This window comes from Hemibagrus wyckioides, linkage group LG10 (genome assembly GCF_019097595.1).
Source record: "Hemibagrus wyckioides isolate EC202008001 linkage group LG10, SWU_Hwy_1.0, whole genome shotgun sequence".
In the NCBI taxonomy this organism is placed as follows: Eukaryota; Metazoa; Chordata; class Actinopteri; order Siluriformes; family Bagridae; genus Hemibagrus; species Hemibagrus wyckioides.
This window is the reverse complement of record NC_080719.1, coordinates 23,836,040-23,855,414: the sequence shown is the minus strand read 5'-3', so window position 1 is coordinate 23,855,414 and position 19,375 is coordinate 23,836,040. Positions and strand designations below refer to the sequence as shown.

General features: G+C 40.0%; 3 protein-coding genes across 3 annotated transcripts; 2 read left to right on the top strand and 1 right to left on the bottom strand.

The window, feature by feature from the left end:
• Positions 1 to 20: 20 nt before the first annotated feature.
• Positions 21 to 6,492, bottom strand: tmem38a (transmembrane protein 38A). The gene is made up of 6 exons (XM_058400879.1): positions 6,191 to 6,492; positions 4,344 to 4,500; positions 2,604 to 2,788; positions 2,138 to 2,225; positions 736 to 853; positions 21 to 666 (listed from the first exon to the last, which is right to left on the bottom strand). The coding sequence occupies exons 1-6, from the start codon at positions 6,312 to 6,314 to the stop codon at positions 451 to 453; spliced, it is 888 nt and encodes a 295-aa protein (XP_058256862.1). The 5' UTR covers positions 6,315 to 6,492; the 3' UTR covers positions 21 to 450.
• A 749-nt stretch (positions 6,493 to 7,241) lies between these two features.
• Positions 7,242 to 9,155, top strand: smim7 (small integral membrane protein 7). Its single transcript, XM_058400880.1, has 5 exons — positions 7,242 to 7,353; positions 7,537 to 7,578; positions 7,669 to 7,727; positions 7,818 to 7,908; positions 8,818 to 9,155. The coding sequence occupies exons 1-5, from the start codon at positions 7,328 to 7,330 to the stop codon at positions 8,831 to 8,833; spliced, it is 234 nt and encodes a 77-aa protein (XP_058256863.1). The 5' UTR covers positions 7,242 to 7,327; the 3' UTR covers positions 8,834 to 9,155.
• A 1,476-nt stretch (positions 9,156 to 10,631) lies between these two features.
• On the top strand, positions 10,632 to 18,202 carry LOC131360120 (mediator of RNA polymerase II transcription subunit 26-like). The gene is made up of 3 exons (XM_058400227.1): positions 10,632 to 10,943; positions 15,885 to 15,959; positions 16,616 to 18,202. Exons 1-3 carry the CDS (start codon positions 10,860 to 10,862, stop codon positions 18,065 to 18,067), a joined length of 1,611 nt encoding a protein of 536 aa, XP_058256210.1. The 5' UTR covers positions 10,632 to 10,859; the 3' UTR covers positions 18,068 to 18,202.
• Positions 18,203 to 19,375: the final 1,173 nt, after the last annotated feature.

Genomic DNA, 19,375 nt, shown 5'->3' with positions numbered 1-19,375 from the left:
TAATGACACAGAAACAGATGTGATTGGAAAATATATTTACTTCTGAAAATGTCGTACTGTCAAATGCAGTGTGATATAAAGTGTGTACTCTGCTTCATTCAGAAGCCAGATGTTGTTCTGTATGGGGAAAAGGACCGTTTCACACCTTTCACTGGGCTTAATAATCCCAAGATTTTTCTTCTGTCTATAAAATAGTTCACCACTGACAGGAGCTCCACTGACCAACTACAATGTACATAATAAATAGAGTTATACACTATATATTAACAGGAAGGATGATAATTACTGGTGAACTATTTACAGAGTCCCTACAAAGTATCTGTCATTTAAAGCACCATTAAAAAAACAAACTTTAGTCAGTGAACAGCAAAATCTTTCAAGATAAGGACTATAAACCCAGGTATCAAAAAAATAGCCGGAGAACAGACTGTTGGTGGTGTAGCTGAGTGTCTACTCCGCTTTCTTGGCTTTTCTCTTGCGAGTGCCTTCGCTCAGTTCCTCCTTGGTTTTGGCTGGAGAGGCAGGGGCAGAGGCAGCAGCCGGGGCAGTGTGGTGGTGATTATGAGCCTCTTCGACAGCGAGAGGAGATCCGAAGAGCAGGTGGGAAACCCAGGACTCGACGAGAGTGAAGGGAGATCCGTGAGAGTGGCGAGCTGTCATGACCACCTAGAGAAGAAACATCGGTCGATGTTAATCTGTTAAAGTAGTCCAGTCTTCTTTGACAAAAGACCATACCTTAGATGTAGCCATGAACAGAGTGAAGATGCAAATGAGGGTGCTCTTGGACACAGGAAGCCAGTGTGCCTCCTGAAGTGTAAACAGAATGGCTCCATACAGACTGGCTTTAGTAGGGCTGCAAATACATACAGAGACAGATTTTTAAGAATACTGACCATACAGCAACGTGCTGCAGTGAAATATAGTTATAGTACAATATATGTATAGAAACTTTTGTATTGCTATAATCAGTGTGTCATTCTTCCTCTAAGTGCATCCATTCATTTGGTTTTGAACCCATGACACGTCATAACAGCCCTAATCCTGTCTCCACCCCTGTCCGGTCATTGGTGTGTTGCCCAGTTGTGTCCAGTTTTAAGAACGTAATACCCTACACTGATAGCTCCATTTATTAGAAGTTATGTGAAACTTCTTCTTCTCTGTAATTCCAGTTTTGAATATTGAACACAAGTTTAGTTTCCAAATTTAATGAAATCCATTGAGTTAAACATCTTAAAGTTGAGTTTACTCACATTTGTAAGGCAGCAGGTAAACTTTGGTTTCTTAGTTTAAACTGTTTTAGCTGTTTCTGGCTTTCATTAAAAAGTCTTGTGCATTTGTGTATTTGTGCTCGTGCCTCATTTTTATAGTTTCCTGAATTTGACCCTAGCCTGATTTTTATTATGGATATTCCTTGTTTAATGCCACCAGCCTGTTTTATTGCCTGCCTGTTGCACATCAAATGCAAGACCAATAGAATAATTTTAATCCATGAACATGATTTAAGTGTGTATCTTCAACGAACTGAATTAAAAAATAAAACACTGAGCTCACAACCAATCCCACAACACTGTTATCCAACAGACACTGCCCAAATTACACAATAATCAGGCATAACATTATGACCATCTGCCTAATATTGTGTTGGTCCCTGCCAAAACAGCCCTGACCCGTCCTGCACTGTGTATTCTGACCCCTTTCTATCAGAACCAGCATTAACTTCTTCAGCAGTTTGAGCAACAGTAGCTCGTCTGTTGGATCGGATCACACGGGTCAGCCTTCTCTCCCCATGTGCATCAATGAGCCTCGGCCGCCCATGACCCTGTCACTGTTCCTTCCTTGGAGAACTTTTGATAGATACTGACCACTGCAGACCGGGAACACCCAGGCAGATATGGGAGCATTTGCAATATAGAGACGTTTTTTTTTTTAAATTAAAGTCTATGAAGGAAATCTATGCAAGAAACCTTATTCTGTTTATAGCTGCTGTAATGCAAGTGATATCAGGAACATCAGGATCACGGACAAGTTTATTGGAAACTTCCTCTGCTACCACATTGTTGAGCATTTTTCTACCTGTTTTATGTTTTACTCAAGGTGACACATCCTACACTAGGTGCTGAAGTAAAGAAACACTCACAATGACATGTTGAGAATTTCATTGGTCTCTGGTCTCCACACTCCACGCAAGAGCTGCTCAAAATTTGACATGAGAGCTACTCCAGATCCTACAAGGACATAAGAAGAAAGTGTGTCATGTCAGAAGAAGTGATTTTCCCTTCCAGGCTGGGATCGGGATTGCACGTGGCCATTTAAAATAATCTCCTTAACAGTTGGAGAGAAAGTGATACTCTCTTGAGGATCATGCCACAGGATGACATTCGATACACAAGGGCATGACTTCTTCCAGACATCAGTATCATAACTGTTTATGTAGGAGTACATTTACAGGGCAATGAAACAAACTGCTTTCTTTGACAACACTTTGAAGCTTTCTTGTTTGCCCTGCGAAATTCTCCCAAATCTTTACAGCCAAATCAATCACAGTCACAGATAAAATGAGCAGCTCTTCAGAGTGACTTTAATTTAAAGCTTCCCTTACTTACCCTTAACATAACCAGTGATGATCATGATGAAATAGCCGTGGTGGTAAGCATGATGAGCGTGGTGCACTCCGGCAGCGATTTTGCGAGTACGGACAACTTCCTTCATACCTACTAGCACCAGTTTAATGGGCAGGAATGAGACACATTTGTAGAACAAGTTTAGCGGGCAGTAGAAGATGAGATACCTGTAGGGAGAGAAAGAGAAAAAGAAGCATTTATAAATGGTGGTAGGGAATATGGACCTTTAAAAAGGGGGGAAAGAACTAGAACTTTGCACAAGACAGCTAAGCCACTTAAGAGGCCTGTGTATGAGTTTAAATACTATGGAGAAGATGGAACAAAAGAGACAGAGATAGAATGGAACAGGAGGTTAACTAGGAAGAGGGCGGAGTTTCAGCTACTATGGTCTATCTCCCAAAATTTATATACTGTATATGTTAAAACATACAGTCAAACGAAAGAACTGCCAATTGAATGAAATCTCAATTTTTTGAAATAATACTAATGTTATTTTAGAAAATGGGAATTTACTTTATAGATAAATATAATGTAATGTCATACCCATGTCTTGCACAGGGCCTGGAATATTGTACCTCAACTAACTAGATAGATAGCCTGGTATGATTTTAATCCTGAGACTTTTGGTGACTTATTGGTTAGCATGATTGCCTCATGCCTACATTTACGGCATTAGGCAGCCTCCAAGACTGCAGGTTCGATTTAACTGTTTATATGAGCTTCATGAGTAGGCACTTTTCCAGGTACTTTGGTTTTCTCCCCAGTCCATAGACATGCAGTGTAAGCTGATTAGCATATCTAAATTGTCTGTAGTGTGTGTGTGTGTGTTCTGATTGTGAGATGCAATGGGTTGGCATCCTAACCAGGGTGTCCCCTCTGCCCCTTGGGAATAGGCTCCATGTACCCTGTGACCATGTGTAGGATAAGTGTTTGAAATTGTTATACAGTCTGATCAAAATATGGTTCCTTAATTCCTTCCCAAACAGGATAAAGTACTTTCAAATGAATCATTCAAGATCATTCTTTATGTCTTTTATTCATCGATAGTGCTAATGATGTTGCTACTGTATATTTGTACTACATTTTTGTAAGACAAAGTGTTATGAGAAAATTGTTTATTGTGAATTTAATCAAATATTATATTAATACTAATGTTGTAGGCGGTGGAAGCTCAAATGGTTAAGGTTCTGGGTTGAAGATCGGGGTTCAAGCCAAAGCACTGCCAAGCTGCTGGCGTTAGACCCATGAGCATGGCCTTCAATCCTCACTGCTCCTCCGGCACTACATCATGGCTGACCATGTGCTATGATCCCAACCCTTGAGGATGGGATATGCGAAGAAAGAATTTCACTGTGTAGTAATGCATATGTGATCACTTAACTTACTATAAGGCTGCAGAGACACATCTCTCCTCATGCTAATGCTATTGACTTTAAATAGGCTAGGAAGCTCTCAGAACATCCCTGTCCATGTCCACTGAGACTTTTCCATTGGAGCCTGAATTGTTTGCCTTTTTATTTAATGTGCTGCATGATGTAAATACAGTGTAATTATGGAACTTAATCAATCATTATAATAAACGTCTTGCTTTAATTCTTCACTCTTCATTTAGGGCACGTCAAAGCTGCAGGACACAGCAACGTAGTTCCTAGATGTAAATTTAATGTAAATCACTCTGCACGTGGCTACAGAGTATCTGCTTCCTGAACCATAGAGACTTACCAGACAGCTGAGGCCAGGAGGATGTGGCTGTTATTATGGAAATAGTCGATGGGGCTGTGTCCGAGCATGATGTCAGCTAGGATGTAGCTCCCGAAGCAGTAGAGCATTGCGCAGAGCCAGGAGGCCACGGGGCTTCTGCGGGACACTTCCACTGAGCCTGGCCAACAGAGACTCATATAATTATCCCTAATTAGTGTCTTTCTACGGGGTTAATGGTTCAGGAGAATCCAACACTTTAGGCACTTGTACTTAGTGCCATGTACTTAGTGTTTCTACAGATTTACCTGGATCGGAGTTGTGTAACCTGGCAAGATATATGAACAATACATAAACAAAAGATACGAATAGTAATGTGTCTAAATGTCACTACACACCAGTCGGTGTTTAATCGTTAGAAATGATAGCAGAAATCTAAGAGTAATGGACAAACAGATCTTATGGAACAGGTGTGACCATCAGCCATTTTAAAGGAGAAGTGATCCTATCAAATGTTGACTAAAAATAAACATCAGTCTGTGGCAACTCATTCATGGCAACTGGCTGCGATCTGTGACCTCCAGCATGGCCAAAGCCGTAGCATTTGTGCATGAGACTTATCGAATTGTGCGAGTCATGTGAAAGAAACTACGTCCATTTAGCTTTTTTTTTCCTTCTCTAGACAAATGAACTGCAGTCGTATGCAAATTGTTTGCAAGCCTGTCAACCTTGGAAATCACATACTGTATAAAGCACTGGGTTGTTTTTCTATCGAGTCTCACAAATGTCTGAATCCTCGTTAAAGCAATTGTTAAAGTCCCGGAAACTTGATTCAGAAAAGCAAGGTCCTGTGAATGATATCTAATCATGACGGTCTTCGATCTGACTGGTAAAGTAGATTAATGCACAGTTAATCACAAAGACTTCTATAGTGGACGCTCTGCATAAAGGGAGTGTTGATACGGTGATGCTTTCTGTGAGGACACGTTTACGTAACATTTAGAGAAGGAGTCTCCGAGGTAAATCTGTGCTTTGAGGTTTCTCTGAGGTCTCTGTAAGATGATAAACAACATTTTGTCCTCTTAACTTTCTTAACAGTTGAGGCGTATAAACAAATAATAAACGGTTTTTTAATACATACAAAAATAGAGTAAGACGTAACCCACATAGGGAAAGCATTTGTTGGGTGACATCACAATAGCCTGTTGTGTTTTATTCCTTACATAACAACACATGGACAGAACTGACCACTGACCAAGCAGCACTATGTATGTATGTACAGTATATATATCTGGGTCATTACTGGTGCACCTTTTTGTTTTGTTTTTTATTGACATTACAAGCTTTGTTATGAAATGACCATTGTGTTTCAACCCTGACACAGAGTTGTAGCAATATCATCACACGGTTGCTATAGAAACAGTTTACTATCCGCTGCTTTAATATTTATTGCAGTCGTTGTATATAGGCTTCCCTTTTAAAACAGGGCAAAGTTGTGGACACTTGCTCTCTTGCTGTTGTCTATTTAGGGCAGGTCTATTTATTCCAGCTCTGGCATGTGTAGAGCATCTATCAGATTTCGAGCAGGGGGGTCGACAGCATTGCTCTGAGCATTAAAATGTGGAGAAACGAATAACGCGCAATAACGCGCAAATCCTAAATATCATGGCGCGTGCTTGCTCTAATATTAACCCTTAGACTGGGATACACATGGCGTAGTGGGAGTGACATGTTTAAAGCACTTATCCGTGGATAATTTGGCAAAACATTAAAAACAAACAAGTGTCAGACGGACATAGGTTCCGTTTCGTGCAACTGAATAGGCAGAAATAAACGCAAATGAATAATAAAAGCAAATCTGTACCACTTACCTGGCTCATACTTGAGGTAGAGTATGGACACGATGTAATAGGCCAGATCAAATACAGGAAACATGGCCATTTTTGAGAAATATTGGGCAAATTCGCCCAGATTTAGGGCGTCCAGTACCTCCATGGTGGTTTGCAGTATTAGCGCATGCACAGAGAGCTGGTTAAAGGCCCGTGGATGGTGTGTCCGAGCAAAAGCCTGCGAGAATGAAAGAGATCTGGACACCTATAGCCTCCTATTAATATACTGCAGCTCATCTGCACCCCCAAGCTTAAATGAAGACTTCAGGATGGCACGGAGCAGGAGATCTGGGACAGAGCACTGCGGTGTTATACTGCCTCTTATGGGTGGCACAGGAAAAGTGTAGGCTACACAGCCTAGGTAAATAAGTGAGGAAACCTGCCGAACAGGAAGACTGACCTCCAGCTCACATCCTGCAGGATCTAAAGTGTAGGCTAATACCACACCTACTCCAACCAGATAAACTGTTCGGATGAGGGCATGCATCAGACATTCTGAGCATGATGATCTCCTCATCATGGCACCTGTTAGTGGGTGGGATATATTAGGCAGCAAGTCAACATTTTGTCCTCAAAGTTGATGTTAGAAGCAGGAAAAATGGACAAGTGTAAGGATTTGAGCGAGTTTGACGAAGGGCCAAATTTTGATGGCTAGACCACTGGATCAGAGCATCTCCAAAACTGCAGCTCTTGTGGGGTGTTCCAGTCTGTAGTGGTCAGTATCTATCAAAAGTGGTCCTTACGCTTGCCCATTTTTCCTGCTTCTAACACATATATCTCACCCACAAACCCTGTGCCATGATGAGGAGATCATCAGTCTTATTTACTTCATAATGTTATGCTTGATAGGTGTATGTTGTCGTGTTATTCTATGGTGCACCAGGGTCCTGGAGAAACGATGTCTCGTTTCACTGTGTACTGCGTCAGCTAAATGTGGTTCAAATGACAATAAAAGCTTTTTGACTTGATGATGACGATGAGGAGGAGGATTATTATTACGTATTATTATTCTGTTGTTGTTGTAATTCAGTCTTGACCACCAGGTGGCGACGGTGAGTTTACCGTCAACGTTGAACACTTTAATGCTGCCAGAAGAAGGGGAGATTGAGACGAGACAAGATGATCGGCGATCTGTTAATTTTCTGGTAAAATTAAACAATTAAATAAAATTCCTTATGCACATGTAACTATCATTGATTCTTAGTTTTCGATAAGGATTTTTTAGATTCATAATGTAATCTGATCTGTGGTGTAAAAGAGCTAGAGAGCTGCGCAGTGTTGATCCACGTCACGCATCTGATCTGCTTTTCGTTGTTGTTGTTTTTTAGCACTTTGCTAATGAACGCCGGGGCTGTTTTAAACTTTAAACTGTAAGTACACCTTTTAGATGGTATTTAAATCCAAATCTGTCATAGCTGCTTGATATTCTGTGTGTGTGTGTGTGTGTGTATAAATGACAGGAAAAGGAAAGAGTCTCAAACGCACGGATTCGGCGATGATCCCAGCCGATCAACAACAGGTACTAAAAAATATATAGACTCATAATTCCTGACCATTTCCGTGTGAGGGAAGTCTAACATGTTCCGGTGATCTACCTGTTTCCACCCAGGTGACAACATCCGGGAGTTTTTACTGAGTCTGCGCTACTTCCGCATTTTTATAGCGCTCTGGAACATCTTCATCATGTTCTGCATGATCCTGTGAGTTATCCACAGTGCTGTCAGGGGATTCAACAAATATCTCAGTTGTTATACACTGCATTGCCAAAAGTTTTGGGACACCCCTCCAAAGCATTGAGTTGAGGTGTGGTTTTTCAGGGGTTGGACTCGGCCCCTTAGTTCCAGTGAAAGGAACCCTTAATGCTTCAGCTTCATACCAAGACATTTTGGACAATTTCATGCTCCCAACTTTGTGGGAACAGTTTGGGGATGACCCCTTCCTGTTCCAACATAACTGTACACCAGTGCACAAAGCAAGGTCCATAAAGACACGGATGAGTGAGTTTGGTGTGGAGGAACTTGACTGACCTGCACAGAGTCCTGACCTCAACCCCATAGAACACCTTTGGGATGAATTAGAGCGGAGACTGTGAGCCAGACCAAAACTGGGACATCTGCCTTCACATGCACATGAATGTAATATGGAGTTGTCCCATCCTTTGCAACTATAACAGCTTCAACTCTTCTGGGAAGGTTTTCCACAAGGTTTAGGAGTGTGTTTATGGGAATTTGTGACCATTCCTCTCTAGAAGTGCATTTGTGAGGTCAGACACTGATGCTGGATGAGAACATCCACACCAAACTCACTCATCCATGTCTTTATGGAGCTTGCTTTGTGCACTGGGGTGCAGTCATGTTGGAACAGGAAGGGGTCATCCCCAAACTGTTCCCACAAAGTTGGGAGCATGAAAGTGTCCAAAATGTCTTGGTATGAAGAAGCATTAAGAGTTCCTTTCACTGGAACTAAGGGGCCGAACCCAACCCCTGAAAAAAAAAAACAAAAAAAACAACCTGAATTCAATGATTTGGAGGGGTGTCCCAAAACTTTTGGCAATATAGTGTATCTGCCATTATATATTGTGTGTTTTGACCCCCAAATTTTGTTATCAGGTTATTCGGATCGTAACCCAATCCATTCTCAACCTGGACATGAAGGACAATCCTCAACACTTTTCTTTTTCGGTACTGGGATCTTCAACTCTGGCTTTGTCTTCTCAAGAGCCTTTGGAGTGGGAAATTTCGTTTCCTCCATCGTATCCATTACGCCAGTGTCTTATGGGTCAACTAATGGTCATTTTGAAGGTCTTCAGGACTGATGTTGACTGTGGTGTCTTTATAATTTCAAACTGACATATTGCTTGTCAGTTGATGTGCTTGTGATCGTCAGCAGATATGAAGCGTTTTTGTGAATATCAGCTGCACACACATTGGCTAATAGAACAGCACCATGAAGTAATCTGTTTTCTTTTTCTTTTTAATATTTTCTGTTAAATTTGGGAAGTTCCAGCAAGTAAAATGGCTAATATTTCTCTGATTCCTTTGTTACATGAGAATTGTTTTAATACAAATTGCTTATTGTATAAATATTAAAAGAATATCTGATGGTTTTATTCAGTTTAGATGCAAAAGTCATTTTTTGTTCTTTGCAAGAAAAACACTGACCTTCTATTAAAAGTGACTTGCATTAATCTTTGCTATCTGATCTGGTCATGGTGTGTGTGTGTGTGTGTGTCCAGAGGTTTGAAACTGAACAGATAACAAAACAGTAAACTGCTTTAAGGGTCAGTGTGGATCCAGACCTTATCCTGGTCCAAGGAAGGAACAGTGGTGAACTGGCAACAGGGTCATGGGCGTCCGAGGCTCACTGATGCATGTGGGGAGAGAAGGCTGGCCCGTGTGATCCGACAGACGAGCTACTGTTGCTCAGATTGCTGAAGTTAATGCTGGTTCTGATAGAAAGGGGTCAGAATACACAATGCAGGACGGGTCAGGGCTGTTTTAGCAGGGACCAACACTATGTTAGGCAGGTGGTCATAATGCTATGCCTGATCGGTGTATATGGACATGAAATATATCTGCAACAATACTATTGTAACATGGTTATAGTGTATACTGTCATTAAAAACTGATTCCTAAATGCTGAGATGTGGTTTAAAGCAAAGTCTACTTTACTGTAGGCTTAAATTTTTTTTAAAATTTATAAACTCAAATGTCTTCACTGTATAGCAAAATACAAGTACATTTGAAGTAGGAAAAGAAATGTGTGTGTGGGGGGGGGTTTACAAGGAAATGTAAAGCTATGTTTTTGCTGAGGTTTGGTGTCAGTTTTTAAAATCCAAAGAATTTGTTTGTATATAGGGAACATATATACAGCATTTAAATGACATAATCACTAACATGGATTTCAAAACAAAGTAGGAGACCTTGAAGCCTAGAAACCGTATAAACAAGCGAAAATCTCCTACTGCGCATGCTCAGTGTAGGAAGCCAGGCATTCACACGTAGCCGCTGGAAGAATTAAAATTAGTATTAATACATTTTAAATAGAATTACCTACTTACACGTATTTTTTACATACCTGAATTGCTACCGTTTCCTATTCCTTAAATTTGAAATAATTTATTAGTCATTCGTTTATTTTTATGATTCGTTTTGACATATTTATGACTCTTCATAAACGTTTACATTTCTGTCAGACACGCTTCGGGTTCTGTAGCCGAGGGATATTTCTATTTCTAGCGTCTTTCTTTGGCTGAATCCCAAATACAGCTATACTCGAGGTATAAGTGCACTACACGTGGTCCGAAATAATAGTATAGGCAGCCTACGTAGTGCACTCCGTCTCTAAAGAGATCTATTTGGAATTCAGCCTGATGAAAGGACTGAAATTTCCCATCAGGCAACGCGAGCTGGATTTATAGCTATTGGTTTAGCCGCGGCAGCTGACAGAGAAACCGAGGCAGAGAGGACGCTTCATAGCGACAGGGTTAAAGTGTTCTTTTGTTAACTTGAACAACTTTCCCTTTATTTGGATCACCGAAGTTCGAGCGAGCAGATATTCAGCGATGGACTGTACAATGTTAAATCTCTCACAGCGATTCTAATCAGCGGTAGATTAGGACTTAGACAGTGCGCGAGACGCTTTGCCTAGAATGACCATGACAACGGCGTCGGTGACGGAAACAGCACAGCTAATCAGAGACCGGCTGCTTCAGGCGACTGACGCTCACTGCAACGTAAGTAACATCATCATTTTTTTTGTTGCTGTTGCATTTCTTATTTTTCTTCCCTTCAGTTTTATTATTATTGCTGACAATAAAATACATTTGCAGCCTGTCCACCTCTTGTATTGCTCAGCTAGCACTTCCGGTTTAGCCACCGTTAAACAACCTCTAGTGAAAGGCTTAACCTGCATCACTAAAGGTGGGAAATGTATCTGTACCTGCTAAAACAATGGAGTTATCCTCTTAAAACATTGTATCATAGTTTGTATTGTGATCTCTGTGAATCTCTGTATTTAATAATGTCTCCATTTAAAGCGCCTTGCATAAGTATTCACCCCCTATGAACTTTTCCCACATTTTGCAATGTTACAGCTTGGACCGGAAATAGACTTAACTGGGATTGTTTTTAATATACACTATATTGACAAAAGTTTTTGGACACTCCTCCAAGTCATTGAATTCAGGTGTTGTTTTTCAGGGTTGGGCTTGAAAGGAAAGGAACTCTTAATGCTTCAGCTTCATACCAAGACATTTTGGACAATTTCATGCTCTTTGTGGGAACAGTTTGGGGATGACCCCTTCCTGTTCCAACATGACTGCACACCAGTGACCAAAGCAAGGTCCATAAAGACACGGATGAGTGAGTTTGGTGTGGAGGAACTTCACAGAGTCCTGACCTCAAGGAGATAGAACACCTTTGGGATGAATTAGAGTGGAGACTGTGAGCCAGACCTTCTCGTCCAACATCAGTGCCTGACCTCACAATGTGCTTCTAGAGGAATGGTCAAAAATTCCCATAAACACACTCCTAAACCTTGTGGAAAGCCTTCCCAGAAGAGTTGAAGCTGTTAAAGGGCGGGGTTACAACTCCATATTACATTCATGTGCATGTAAAGGCAGACGTCCCAGTTTTGACCTGGCTCACAGTGTCCACTCTAATTCATCCTAAAGGTGTTCTATGGGGTTGAGGTCAGGACTCTGAGCAGGTCAGTCAAGGTCGTCCACACCAAACTCACTCGTCCATGTCTTTATGGACCTTGCTTTGGTCACAGGTGTGCAGTCATGTTGGAACAGGTAGGGTCATCCCCAAACTGTTCCCACAAAGAGCATGAAATTGTCCAAAATGTCTTGGTATGCTGAAGCTGTGTGTGTGTAAGTGTGTGTGTGTGTGTGTGTGTAAAATGAAAGTGTCACATGACCTCATTTATAAATACACCTGTTCCTGAAAGGTCTCAGATTTGGTTACCATGATCTCTCTCTTGTTGGCCTTTCTGCAGAATGAAAGCCCCTCAGTATAGAATTATTTTACCAACATAATTCTACTATTTAAATATTAGACCCTATTTGTTTAGTAATATTCTGCCTATATATTTGGGAGTGATAGACCTTTTAATTGTTCCACAAACAGAACATGTGGTTTTTCTAACCCATTTTATTCAATCAACCAGTCAAAACGTCTAACAACTCAATCATTCATTAATTAATGTTGACTTGTGGTTTTGCCGAGTGTAATATTATAAAGAAACCACAGGGAACTCTTGGATATATTACTTGGACCACTTCTGGGAGCTCAGTGAGAAGCAGTGCGTTTGGGAACGTACCTAAATAATCATGAACGAATATGTAAATTGACAGGCTTGTTTGTGCAAAATTATAAACCTCAAATGTAGAAACAAATGTACAAAAACTAAATACACTAGTCAGCACCTTATAAGGTTAGTCCATGTTAGTGATTAACTCTTATAAGCCAGACAATATAAATAACAATTGTGCTGCTTTCTGTAAAGATTGTAAAATGCACAGTGACAATCGTAATAAAAGGCTTTATTAATTTCTAAAAAAAAGTGTGTAGCTCTAATGATCAGCATGTTGTGAGCAGATCTGATGTCTGATGTCGATCTATCAGCTCCATGATCAGCTTTTGCATGCTTCACACACTAATTACTGGAATGTATGAATTTGCATTTTTATGAACAGAAACTTGAAACCGTTTAAGCCCATCACTTGCAGGTGCACATTTAAATAGGCTTCAGTTTCCATGTCTGAAGCCAGATGTCCTCAGACTCATCAAGCGTCTGACGAGTCAGTAAATATGTCACAGAGAAAACATTGGGTTTAGTCTCTTCTCTTCTGTGAGCTTCTTCATCTCAGGCAAAGCAAGCAGCACCTTTTGCACAAAAAGTAGACTTCTTTACTGTGTAAACATAGAGAAGAATTGTTTACTGTCTAAATAAGGAGATTTGTTTACTGTGTAAGATGAGATTCGTTTACAGTGTAAACAAGGAGATTTGTTTACGGTGTAAATGAAGAGGAAATTTGTTTACGGTGTAAACGAAGAGGAAATTTGTTTACTGTGTAAACGAAGAGGAAATTTGTTTACTGTGTAAACGAAGAGGAAATTTGTTTACTGTGTAAACGAAGAGGAAATTTGTTTACTGTGTAAACGAAGAGGAAATTTGTTTACTGTGTAAACGAAGAGGAAATTTGTTTACTGTGTAAACGAAGAGGAAATTTGTTTACTGTGTAAACGAAGAGGAAATTTGTTTACTGTGTAAACGAAGAGGAAATTTGTTTACTGTGTAAACGAAGAGGAAATTTGTTTACTGTGTAAACGAAGAGGAAATTTGTTTACTGTGTAAACGAAGAGGAAATTTGTTTACTGTGTAAACGAAGAGGAAATTTGTTTACTGTGTAAACGAAGAGGAAATTTGTTTACTGTGTAAACGAAGAGGAAATTTGTTTACTGTGTAAACGAAGAGGAAATTTGTTTACTGTGTAAACGAAGAGGAAATTTGTTTACTGTGTAAACGAAGAGGAAATTTGTTTACTGTGTAAACGAAGAGGAGATTTGTTTACTGTGTAAACGAAGAGGAGATTTGTTTACTGTGTAAACGAAGAGGAGATTTGTTTACTGTGTAAACGAAGAGGAGATTTGTTTACTGTGTAAACGAAGAGGAGATTTGTTTACTGTGTAAACGAAGAGGAGATTTGTTTACTGTGTAAACGAAGAGGAGATTTGTTTACTGTGTAAACAAGGAGGAGATTGGTTTACTGTGTAAACAAGGAGGAGATTGGTTTACTGTGTAAACAAGGAGGAGATTGGTTTACAGTGTAAACAAGGAGGAGATTGGTTTACAGTGTAAACAAGGAGGAGATTGGTTTACAGTGTAAACAAGGAGGAGATTGGTTTACAGTGTAAACAAGGAGGAGATTGGTTTACAGTGTAAACAAGGAGGAGATTGGTTTACAGTGTAAACAAGGAGGAGATTGGTTTACAGTGTAAACAAGGAGGAGATTGGTTTACAGTGTAAACAAGGAGGAGATTGGTTTACAGTGTAAACAAGGAGGAGATTGGTTTACAGTGTAAACAAGGAGGAGATTGGTTTACAGTGTAAACAAGGAGGAGATTGGTTTACAGTGTAAACAAGGAGGAGATTGGTTTACAGTGTAAACAAGGAGGAGATTGGTTTACAGTGTAAACAAGGAGGAGATTGGTTTACAGTGTAAACAAGGAGGAGATTGGTTTACAGTGTAAACAAGGAGGAGATTGGTTTACAGTGTAAACAAGGAGGAGATTGGTTTACAGTGTAAACAAGGAGGAGATTGGTTTACTGTGTAAACAAGGAGGAGATTGGTTTACTGTGTAAACAAGGAGGAGATTGGTTTACTGTGTAAACAAAGATGAGATTTGTTTACTTTGTAAATGAAGAGGGGATTTGTTTACTTTGTAAATGAAGAGGGGATTTGTTTACTGTGTAAACGGGGAGATTTGTTTACTGTGTAAACGGGGAGATTTGTTTACTGTGTAAAATGAGATTTGTTTACTGTGTAAATGATATTTGTTTACTTGATATTTGTTACTGTGTAAACGAAGAGGAGATTTGTTTACAGTGTAAACAAGGAGGAGATTGGTTTACTGTGTAAACAAAGAGGAGATTTGTTTACTGTGTAAACAAAGAGGAGATTTGTTTACTGTGTAAACAAAGAGGAGATTTGTTTACTGTGTAAACAAAGAGGAGATTTGTTTACTGTGTAAACAAAGAGGAGATTTGTTTACTGTGTAAACAAAGAGGAGATTTGTTTACTGTGTAAATGAGGAGATTTGTTTACTGTGTAAATGAGGAGATTTGTTTACTGTGTAAAATGAGATTTGTTTACTGTGTAAATGAGGAGATTTGTTTACTGTGTAAATGAGGAGATTTGTTTACTGTGTAAATGAGGAGATTTGTTTACTGTGTAAATGAGGAGATTTGTTTACTGTGTAAATGAGGAGATTTGTTTACTGTGTAAACGAGGAGATTTGTTTAATGTGTAGGATGAGCTTTGTTTACTGTCTAAAGAGATTTTTTTTGTTTGTTTTTTTTGTTTTGTTTTGTTTTATTTTACTTTGTGGTTTTGTGGTTTGAGCGTCTGTAACGACTCCTGGCTATATTACACAAACCAGTGTGTTCAAAAACATACCTAAACAACAATAAAAAACAAAACAATGTTCAATATCTCAAAGGCAATAAAATGCCTATAAATTTATTTTTACTTGTTCATTTTCAGTTAAATGCAGAAATGAAAAGCTCAGTATGGAACAAATCAAATAAATAAAAGTCAGAATGGCCGACGCCTGGTAGTGCCTGTTCAGTGAGGATGAATGAATAATTTATTAAATAATTAAGTACTTAATTAATTAAAAGCCTTGTATGATAACACTACTTTGCTTGATTATATCACGTTTACATCAGGTATTTCCTCATTTGTAAGCTGCGTGGGATAAAAGTGTCTGCTAAATGAATAAACATAAAATATTACTGTAGACATTTTAGAGTATATTTTGGACTTCTGTTGGTATAAATTCTGCAGCTTTTGACTTACTGTGAAGTACCTTGTGTGTAGCTTAGTGTAATAAATGTGCATGCTGAATAAAGAATGTTCCAACATTAATCCAATAACGTATTTTAACAGATCAGCAATATGGTGGCTGTATTGGATGTGATCTCCAGCCTAGAGAAGTTCCCCATCACAAAGGAAGCACTTGAGGTGAGAAGTGTTCAAGGTCTAGGTGCAGCAGGGCTCCTCGCCTGACCTCGCTAATGTTCTTACAACTGAATGAGCACAAATACCAAAAGGCACGCTGCAACATCTATTAAAAACTCTGCTAAGAAGTGTGGAGGTTATTCTAACAGCAATGGGGCAAATACATCTGGAACGGGATGTTTAACAAGCCATAGTCTTTGCTATAATTGTCTTATCTACACAACAGGTCTCCCTTATAGTATAGAAAGTCAGAACTTGTGACTGTATAACAAGCTGTTGGACTTTCGATTCTGAAGGATTTGTTTAGTTCTGGCTTTAATTTACATCAGATTCCAATTTTATTTGTCTCATACACAGTATGACATGTAATGAAATGCTTTAAAAACATAGTCACCATCTTGAATAAATCACAGGTTTATATTAATGCAGTCATTCAAATACAATATGGTTTATTTAATATTTGTGGAGTCTCAGGTATTTGCACTTTGTAAAGGAGGGGAAAAAAGAGAGTCACTTCTTTTGAACATTTTAGGGTGGTAACTGGCGGCACCGCACCACCACATCATTGATCATTTCCCTATAACAGCACATCCTATTGTATTGTACTTCTTTTTCAATTGATTTTGGATTAACTGAGTTTATGCGATTTGTTTTTACAGGAAACACGGCTTGGGAAGTTGATCAACGACTTGAGGAAGAAGACCAGAGATGAGGATCTTGCAAAGCGTGCAAAGAAGCTCCTGCGCAACTGGCAGAAGCTGATTGACCCACAGCAACCTGAAGTACTGCCGAAGGAACTTTCAAGCACTTTTGTGGGATCCAACCGCTCTCAGACGTTACCGGTTTCTAGGTCTCCTCAGACTGCGACAGATAATGACAAAATGCCTGTTTTGCACAGTATTCACTCTTCAAGCACTGATAAATTCTACCCTGTTAAACACGTGGGTACGCAAAAAGCGGAAAAGAACCTGGCGACGTTAAAGGCCACAAAAAGATCTGCACTGTCAACAGCCAGTGGAAGCAGCGGTGGTCCAGAGGATCTTCAAATACACCCCAGTGCCGTCAAACCTCACTTTAGTTCTCCTGAACTCAACAAAGAACCCACGATCCTCAGAAAATCAGTATTACAACAACAGGGACAAAGGGACATAACAGCTGGTGAGAAAGTAAAGCACAAATCCCAGAGTCACTACAACAACCCGAGTCCTAGATCGGTAAAGCAGTTAGTTTCAAGCAAGCAGCCAACGTCGTTTTCTGTCCCTGAATCCGAGCCTCTTCCTGCACTGCTGTTACACTCTTCCGTCCAAGGTATGCACACAGAGTGTCATCAGTCAAACCTTTCACACCCAGAGAAGGAATCGCTCCTACACAATGAAAGGACGCTTGAACAAACCAATAACCTGCAAAACAAGCTAGCACGGGTTCAACCAGGTTTACTCAGCGAGGTAACCAATATGGAAACGGAAAAAGATATCAAAATATCCGATGGCAAGAGGAGGAAGAATCAGTTGAGAGACCACACCGTCAACGTGGAAGGTCGTTCATCGGACGACGTGTGTAAACCCGCTCGAGTGAAAAATCGTAAATTGACTTTCGATCCCCTCACGCTACAAATTAGACCTTCTGCAGTGAATCAGAGCGAGGAGCAACACAATCCAGCGGTGGATGTTAACGAATCAGTGAACGTGAAGCAAAGCCCATCTGCATCTTCACCCAGCGCTTTGCACAAAATGAACTGGAAAGATATGGCGCAAAATGAAATCGTCAAATATTACCTGAACCTCCAGAACAGTTTGTTAAAAACGTCCGGAAGTCAAGTCCCAGGGGCGCACTTTTTTATGAATGAGTACTTGAAATGTGAGGAAGACGGCATGAGGGAGGCCAGCAAAACTTATGTCCAGGTGCAAAATGTTACAGAGACCGACTTGCCAGGGATAAACCGAGACGTCACGACAGAGGACGTCCACAAAATAAACAACAAGCACTGGCCCGGGGTTAATGGCTGTTATGACAGCCAGGGCCAGTGGTACGGCTGGACCGAATGCATATCTTTAGACACGTACGGAGACGGAAGTAAACTTCATATCCTGCCGTACGTTTGCATCGACTGAAAACACGTCTATGAATAAAATGATCGTGGATCTCAAAAGGTCTTGTTTCAGAAATGTTCCTGTAATAACTGCTTTATAATATTTTGTATCTATTTATAACATTTCGTTCTATTTGCTTTTGATGATGAGGTTATTAAAAAAAAAAAAAAGAAGTATAACGAGAGGGGTGTGTGTTTGTGACAACGAACAATCCTGTGAATCCCATACAATAAGAGGTTTTATGATTCATTTTAAATGATTAAGAATGCTAAAAGGCAACGTTAAGTTCCTCATTCATTATCGTTACACTTTAGTTTAGCCTTTCAAACAATGGAATAGCATGCAAGTTTTATACACCCATTATACAGTTTGCCTGAACACGGGATAATATGTACGATTCATTCTCTGGACGTGGTAGAGCAGAAAAATGCTGCAGAAGCTGTTTCAAGACCAGACCTGAACTGGAGAGGCTTCTCCATTTACATACCATTACTCAATAATAATAGTGTTTGCCATTTTCTAGTATTGTTGAAGCAGTATGTTTGTATCTTCTAGTGCTGAAGTGTATCTTCATGAACGATTCGTTCATTTTGAACGAATCCTTAATATGACTGAAACGTGATTAGTTTATCACGTGACCATTTCCTGGCTCTTACAGTCAATAATACTAATGTAATGTCTTTTACCCTAACCCGACTCTAAGAGCCGATTCTTTGTAGCGAACGAGAAGAGCCGACTCCCGTCGGGAAGAGCCGAATCTTCAGCCTCTCCCGCTCAGCTCTACTGAGAATCCATGCAGGCTGGGGCGGGACTTTATTTTGATGGGCACACCATCCGGCCAATCACATGCGAGGAGAGACTAGCATCATACCAGGTCCACAGAGGGACAGAGAAAAGCAGGGAGCCAGATTTAAGTGCAAGCGCGTCGGGTGAAAATGAGGAAATGAGCGAAAACCGAAAATAAGCAGCATCTGGCTGCATTTTATTGATATTTGAGACTGCAAAGCTGAGTGGAGAATTTGCAAAAATGAAAATATCCGTCAGATCAGGGCCATGTGTAATTTTGGTAACGAAAAGAAAATGTATAAAAAATAGGGCTTTTATGAAAACACTGAATAAAAGAATTGCCTTCCAACACGCAAACCATTCATAATTGTTATAAAATTAGGTTAAAATAGAAGGCTCCGAGTGATACGAAATGAAGAGCCTTTGGGAGTCAGTTAGGAGCCATAAGAGCCGGCTCTTCTGAGGGAGCCGAACCAAAAGAGCCGAATCTTTGAAAAGAGTCAGACCTCTCATCACTAGTGGGAGGCAAGTACTATTCTGCCT

Bases quoted from the DNA above. Each gene is read 5' to 3' on its own strand.
- tmem38a (XM_058400879.1), bottom strand. From the start codon at position 6,314: ATGGAGGTACTGGACGCCCTAAATCTGGGCGAATTTGCCCAATATTTC. The intron at 4,501-6,190 runs GTAAGTGGTACA...TCTGTTGGCCAG, and splicing joins CTACCTCAAGTATGAGCCAG to GCTCAGTGGAAGTGTCCCGC. The intron at 854-2,137 runs GTGAGTGTTTCT...ATGTATTTGCAG, and splicing joins GAAATTCTCAACATGTCATT to CCCTACTAAAGCCAGTCTGT.
- smim7 (XM_058400880.1), top strand. From the start codon at position 7,328: ATGATCGGCGATCTGTTAATTTTCTG. The intron at 7,579-7,668 runs GTAAGTACACCT...TATAAATGACAG, and splicing joins GCTGTTTTAAACTTTAAACT to GAAAAGGAAAGAGTCTCAAA. The intron at 7,728-7,817 runs GTACTAAAAAAT...GTTTCCACCCAG, and splicing joins TCCCAGCCGATCAACAACAG to GTGACAACATCCGGGAGTTT.
- LOC131360120 (XM_058400227.1), top strand. From the start codon at position 10,860: ATGACCATGACAACGGCGTCGGTGACGGAAACAGCACAGCTAATCAGA. The intron at 10,944-15,884 runs GTAAGTAACATC...GTATTTTAACAG, and splicing joins CGACTGACGCTCACTGCAAC to ATCAGCAATATGGTGGCTGT. The intron at 15,960-16,615 runs GTGAGAAGTGTT...TTGTTTTTACAG, and splicing joins TCACAAAGGAAGCACTTGAG to GAAACACGGCTTGGGAAGTT.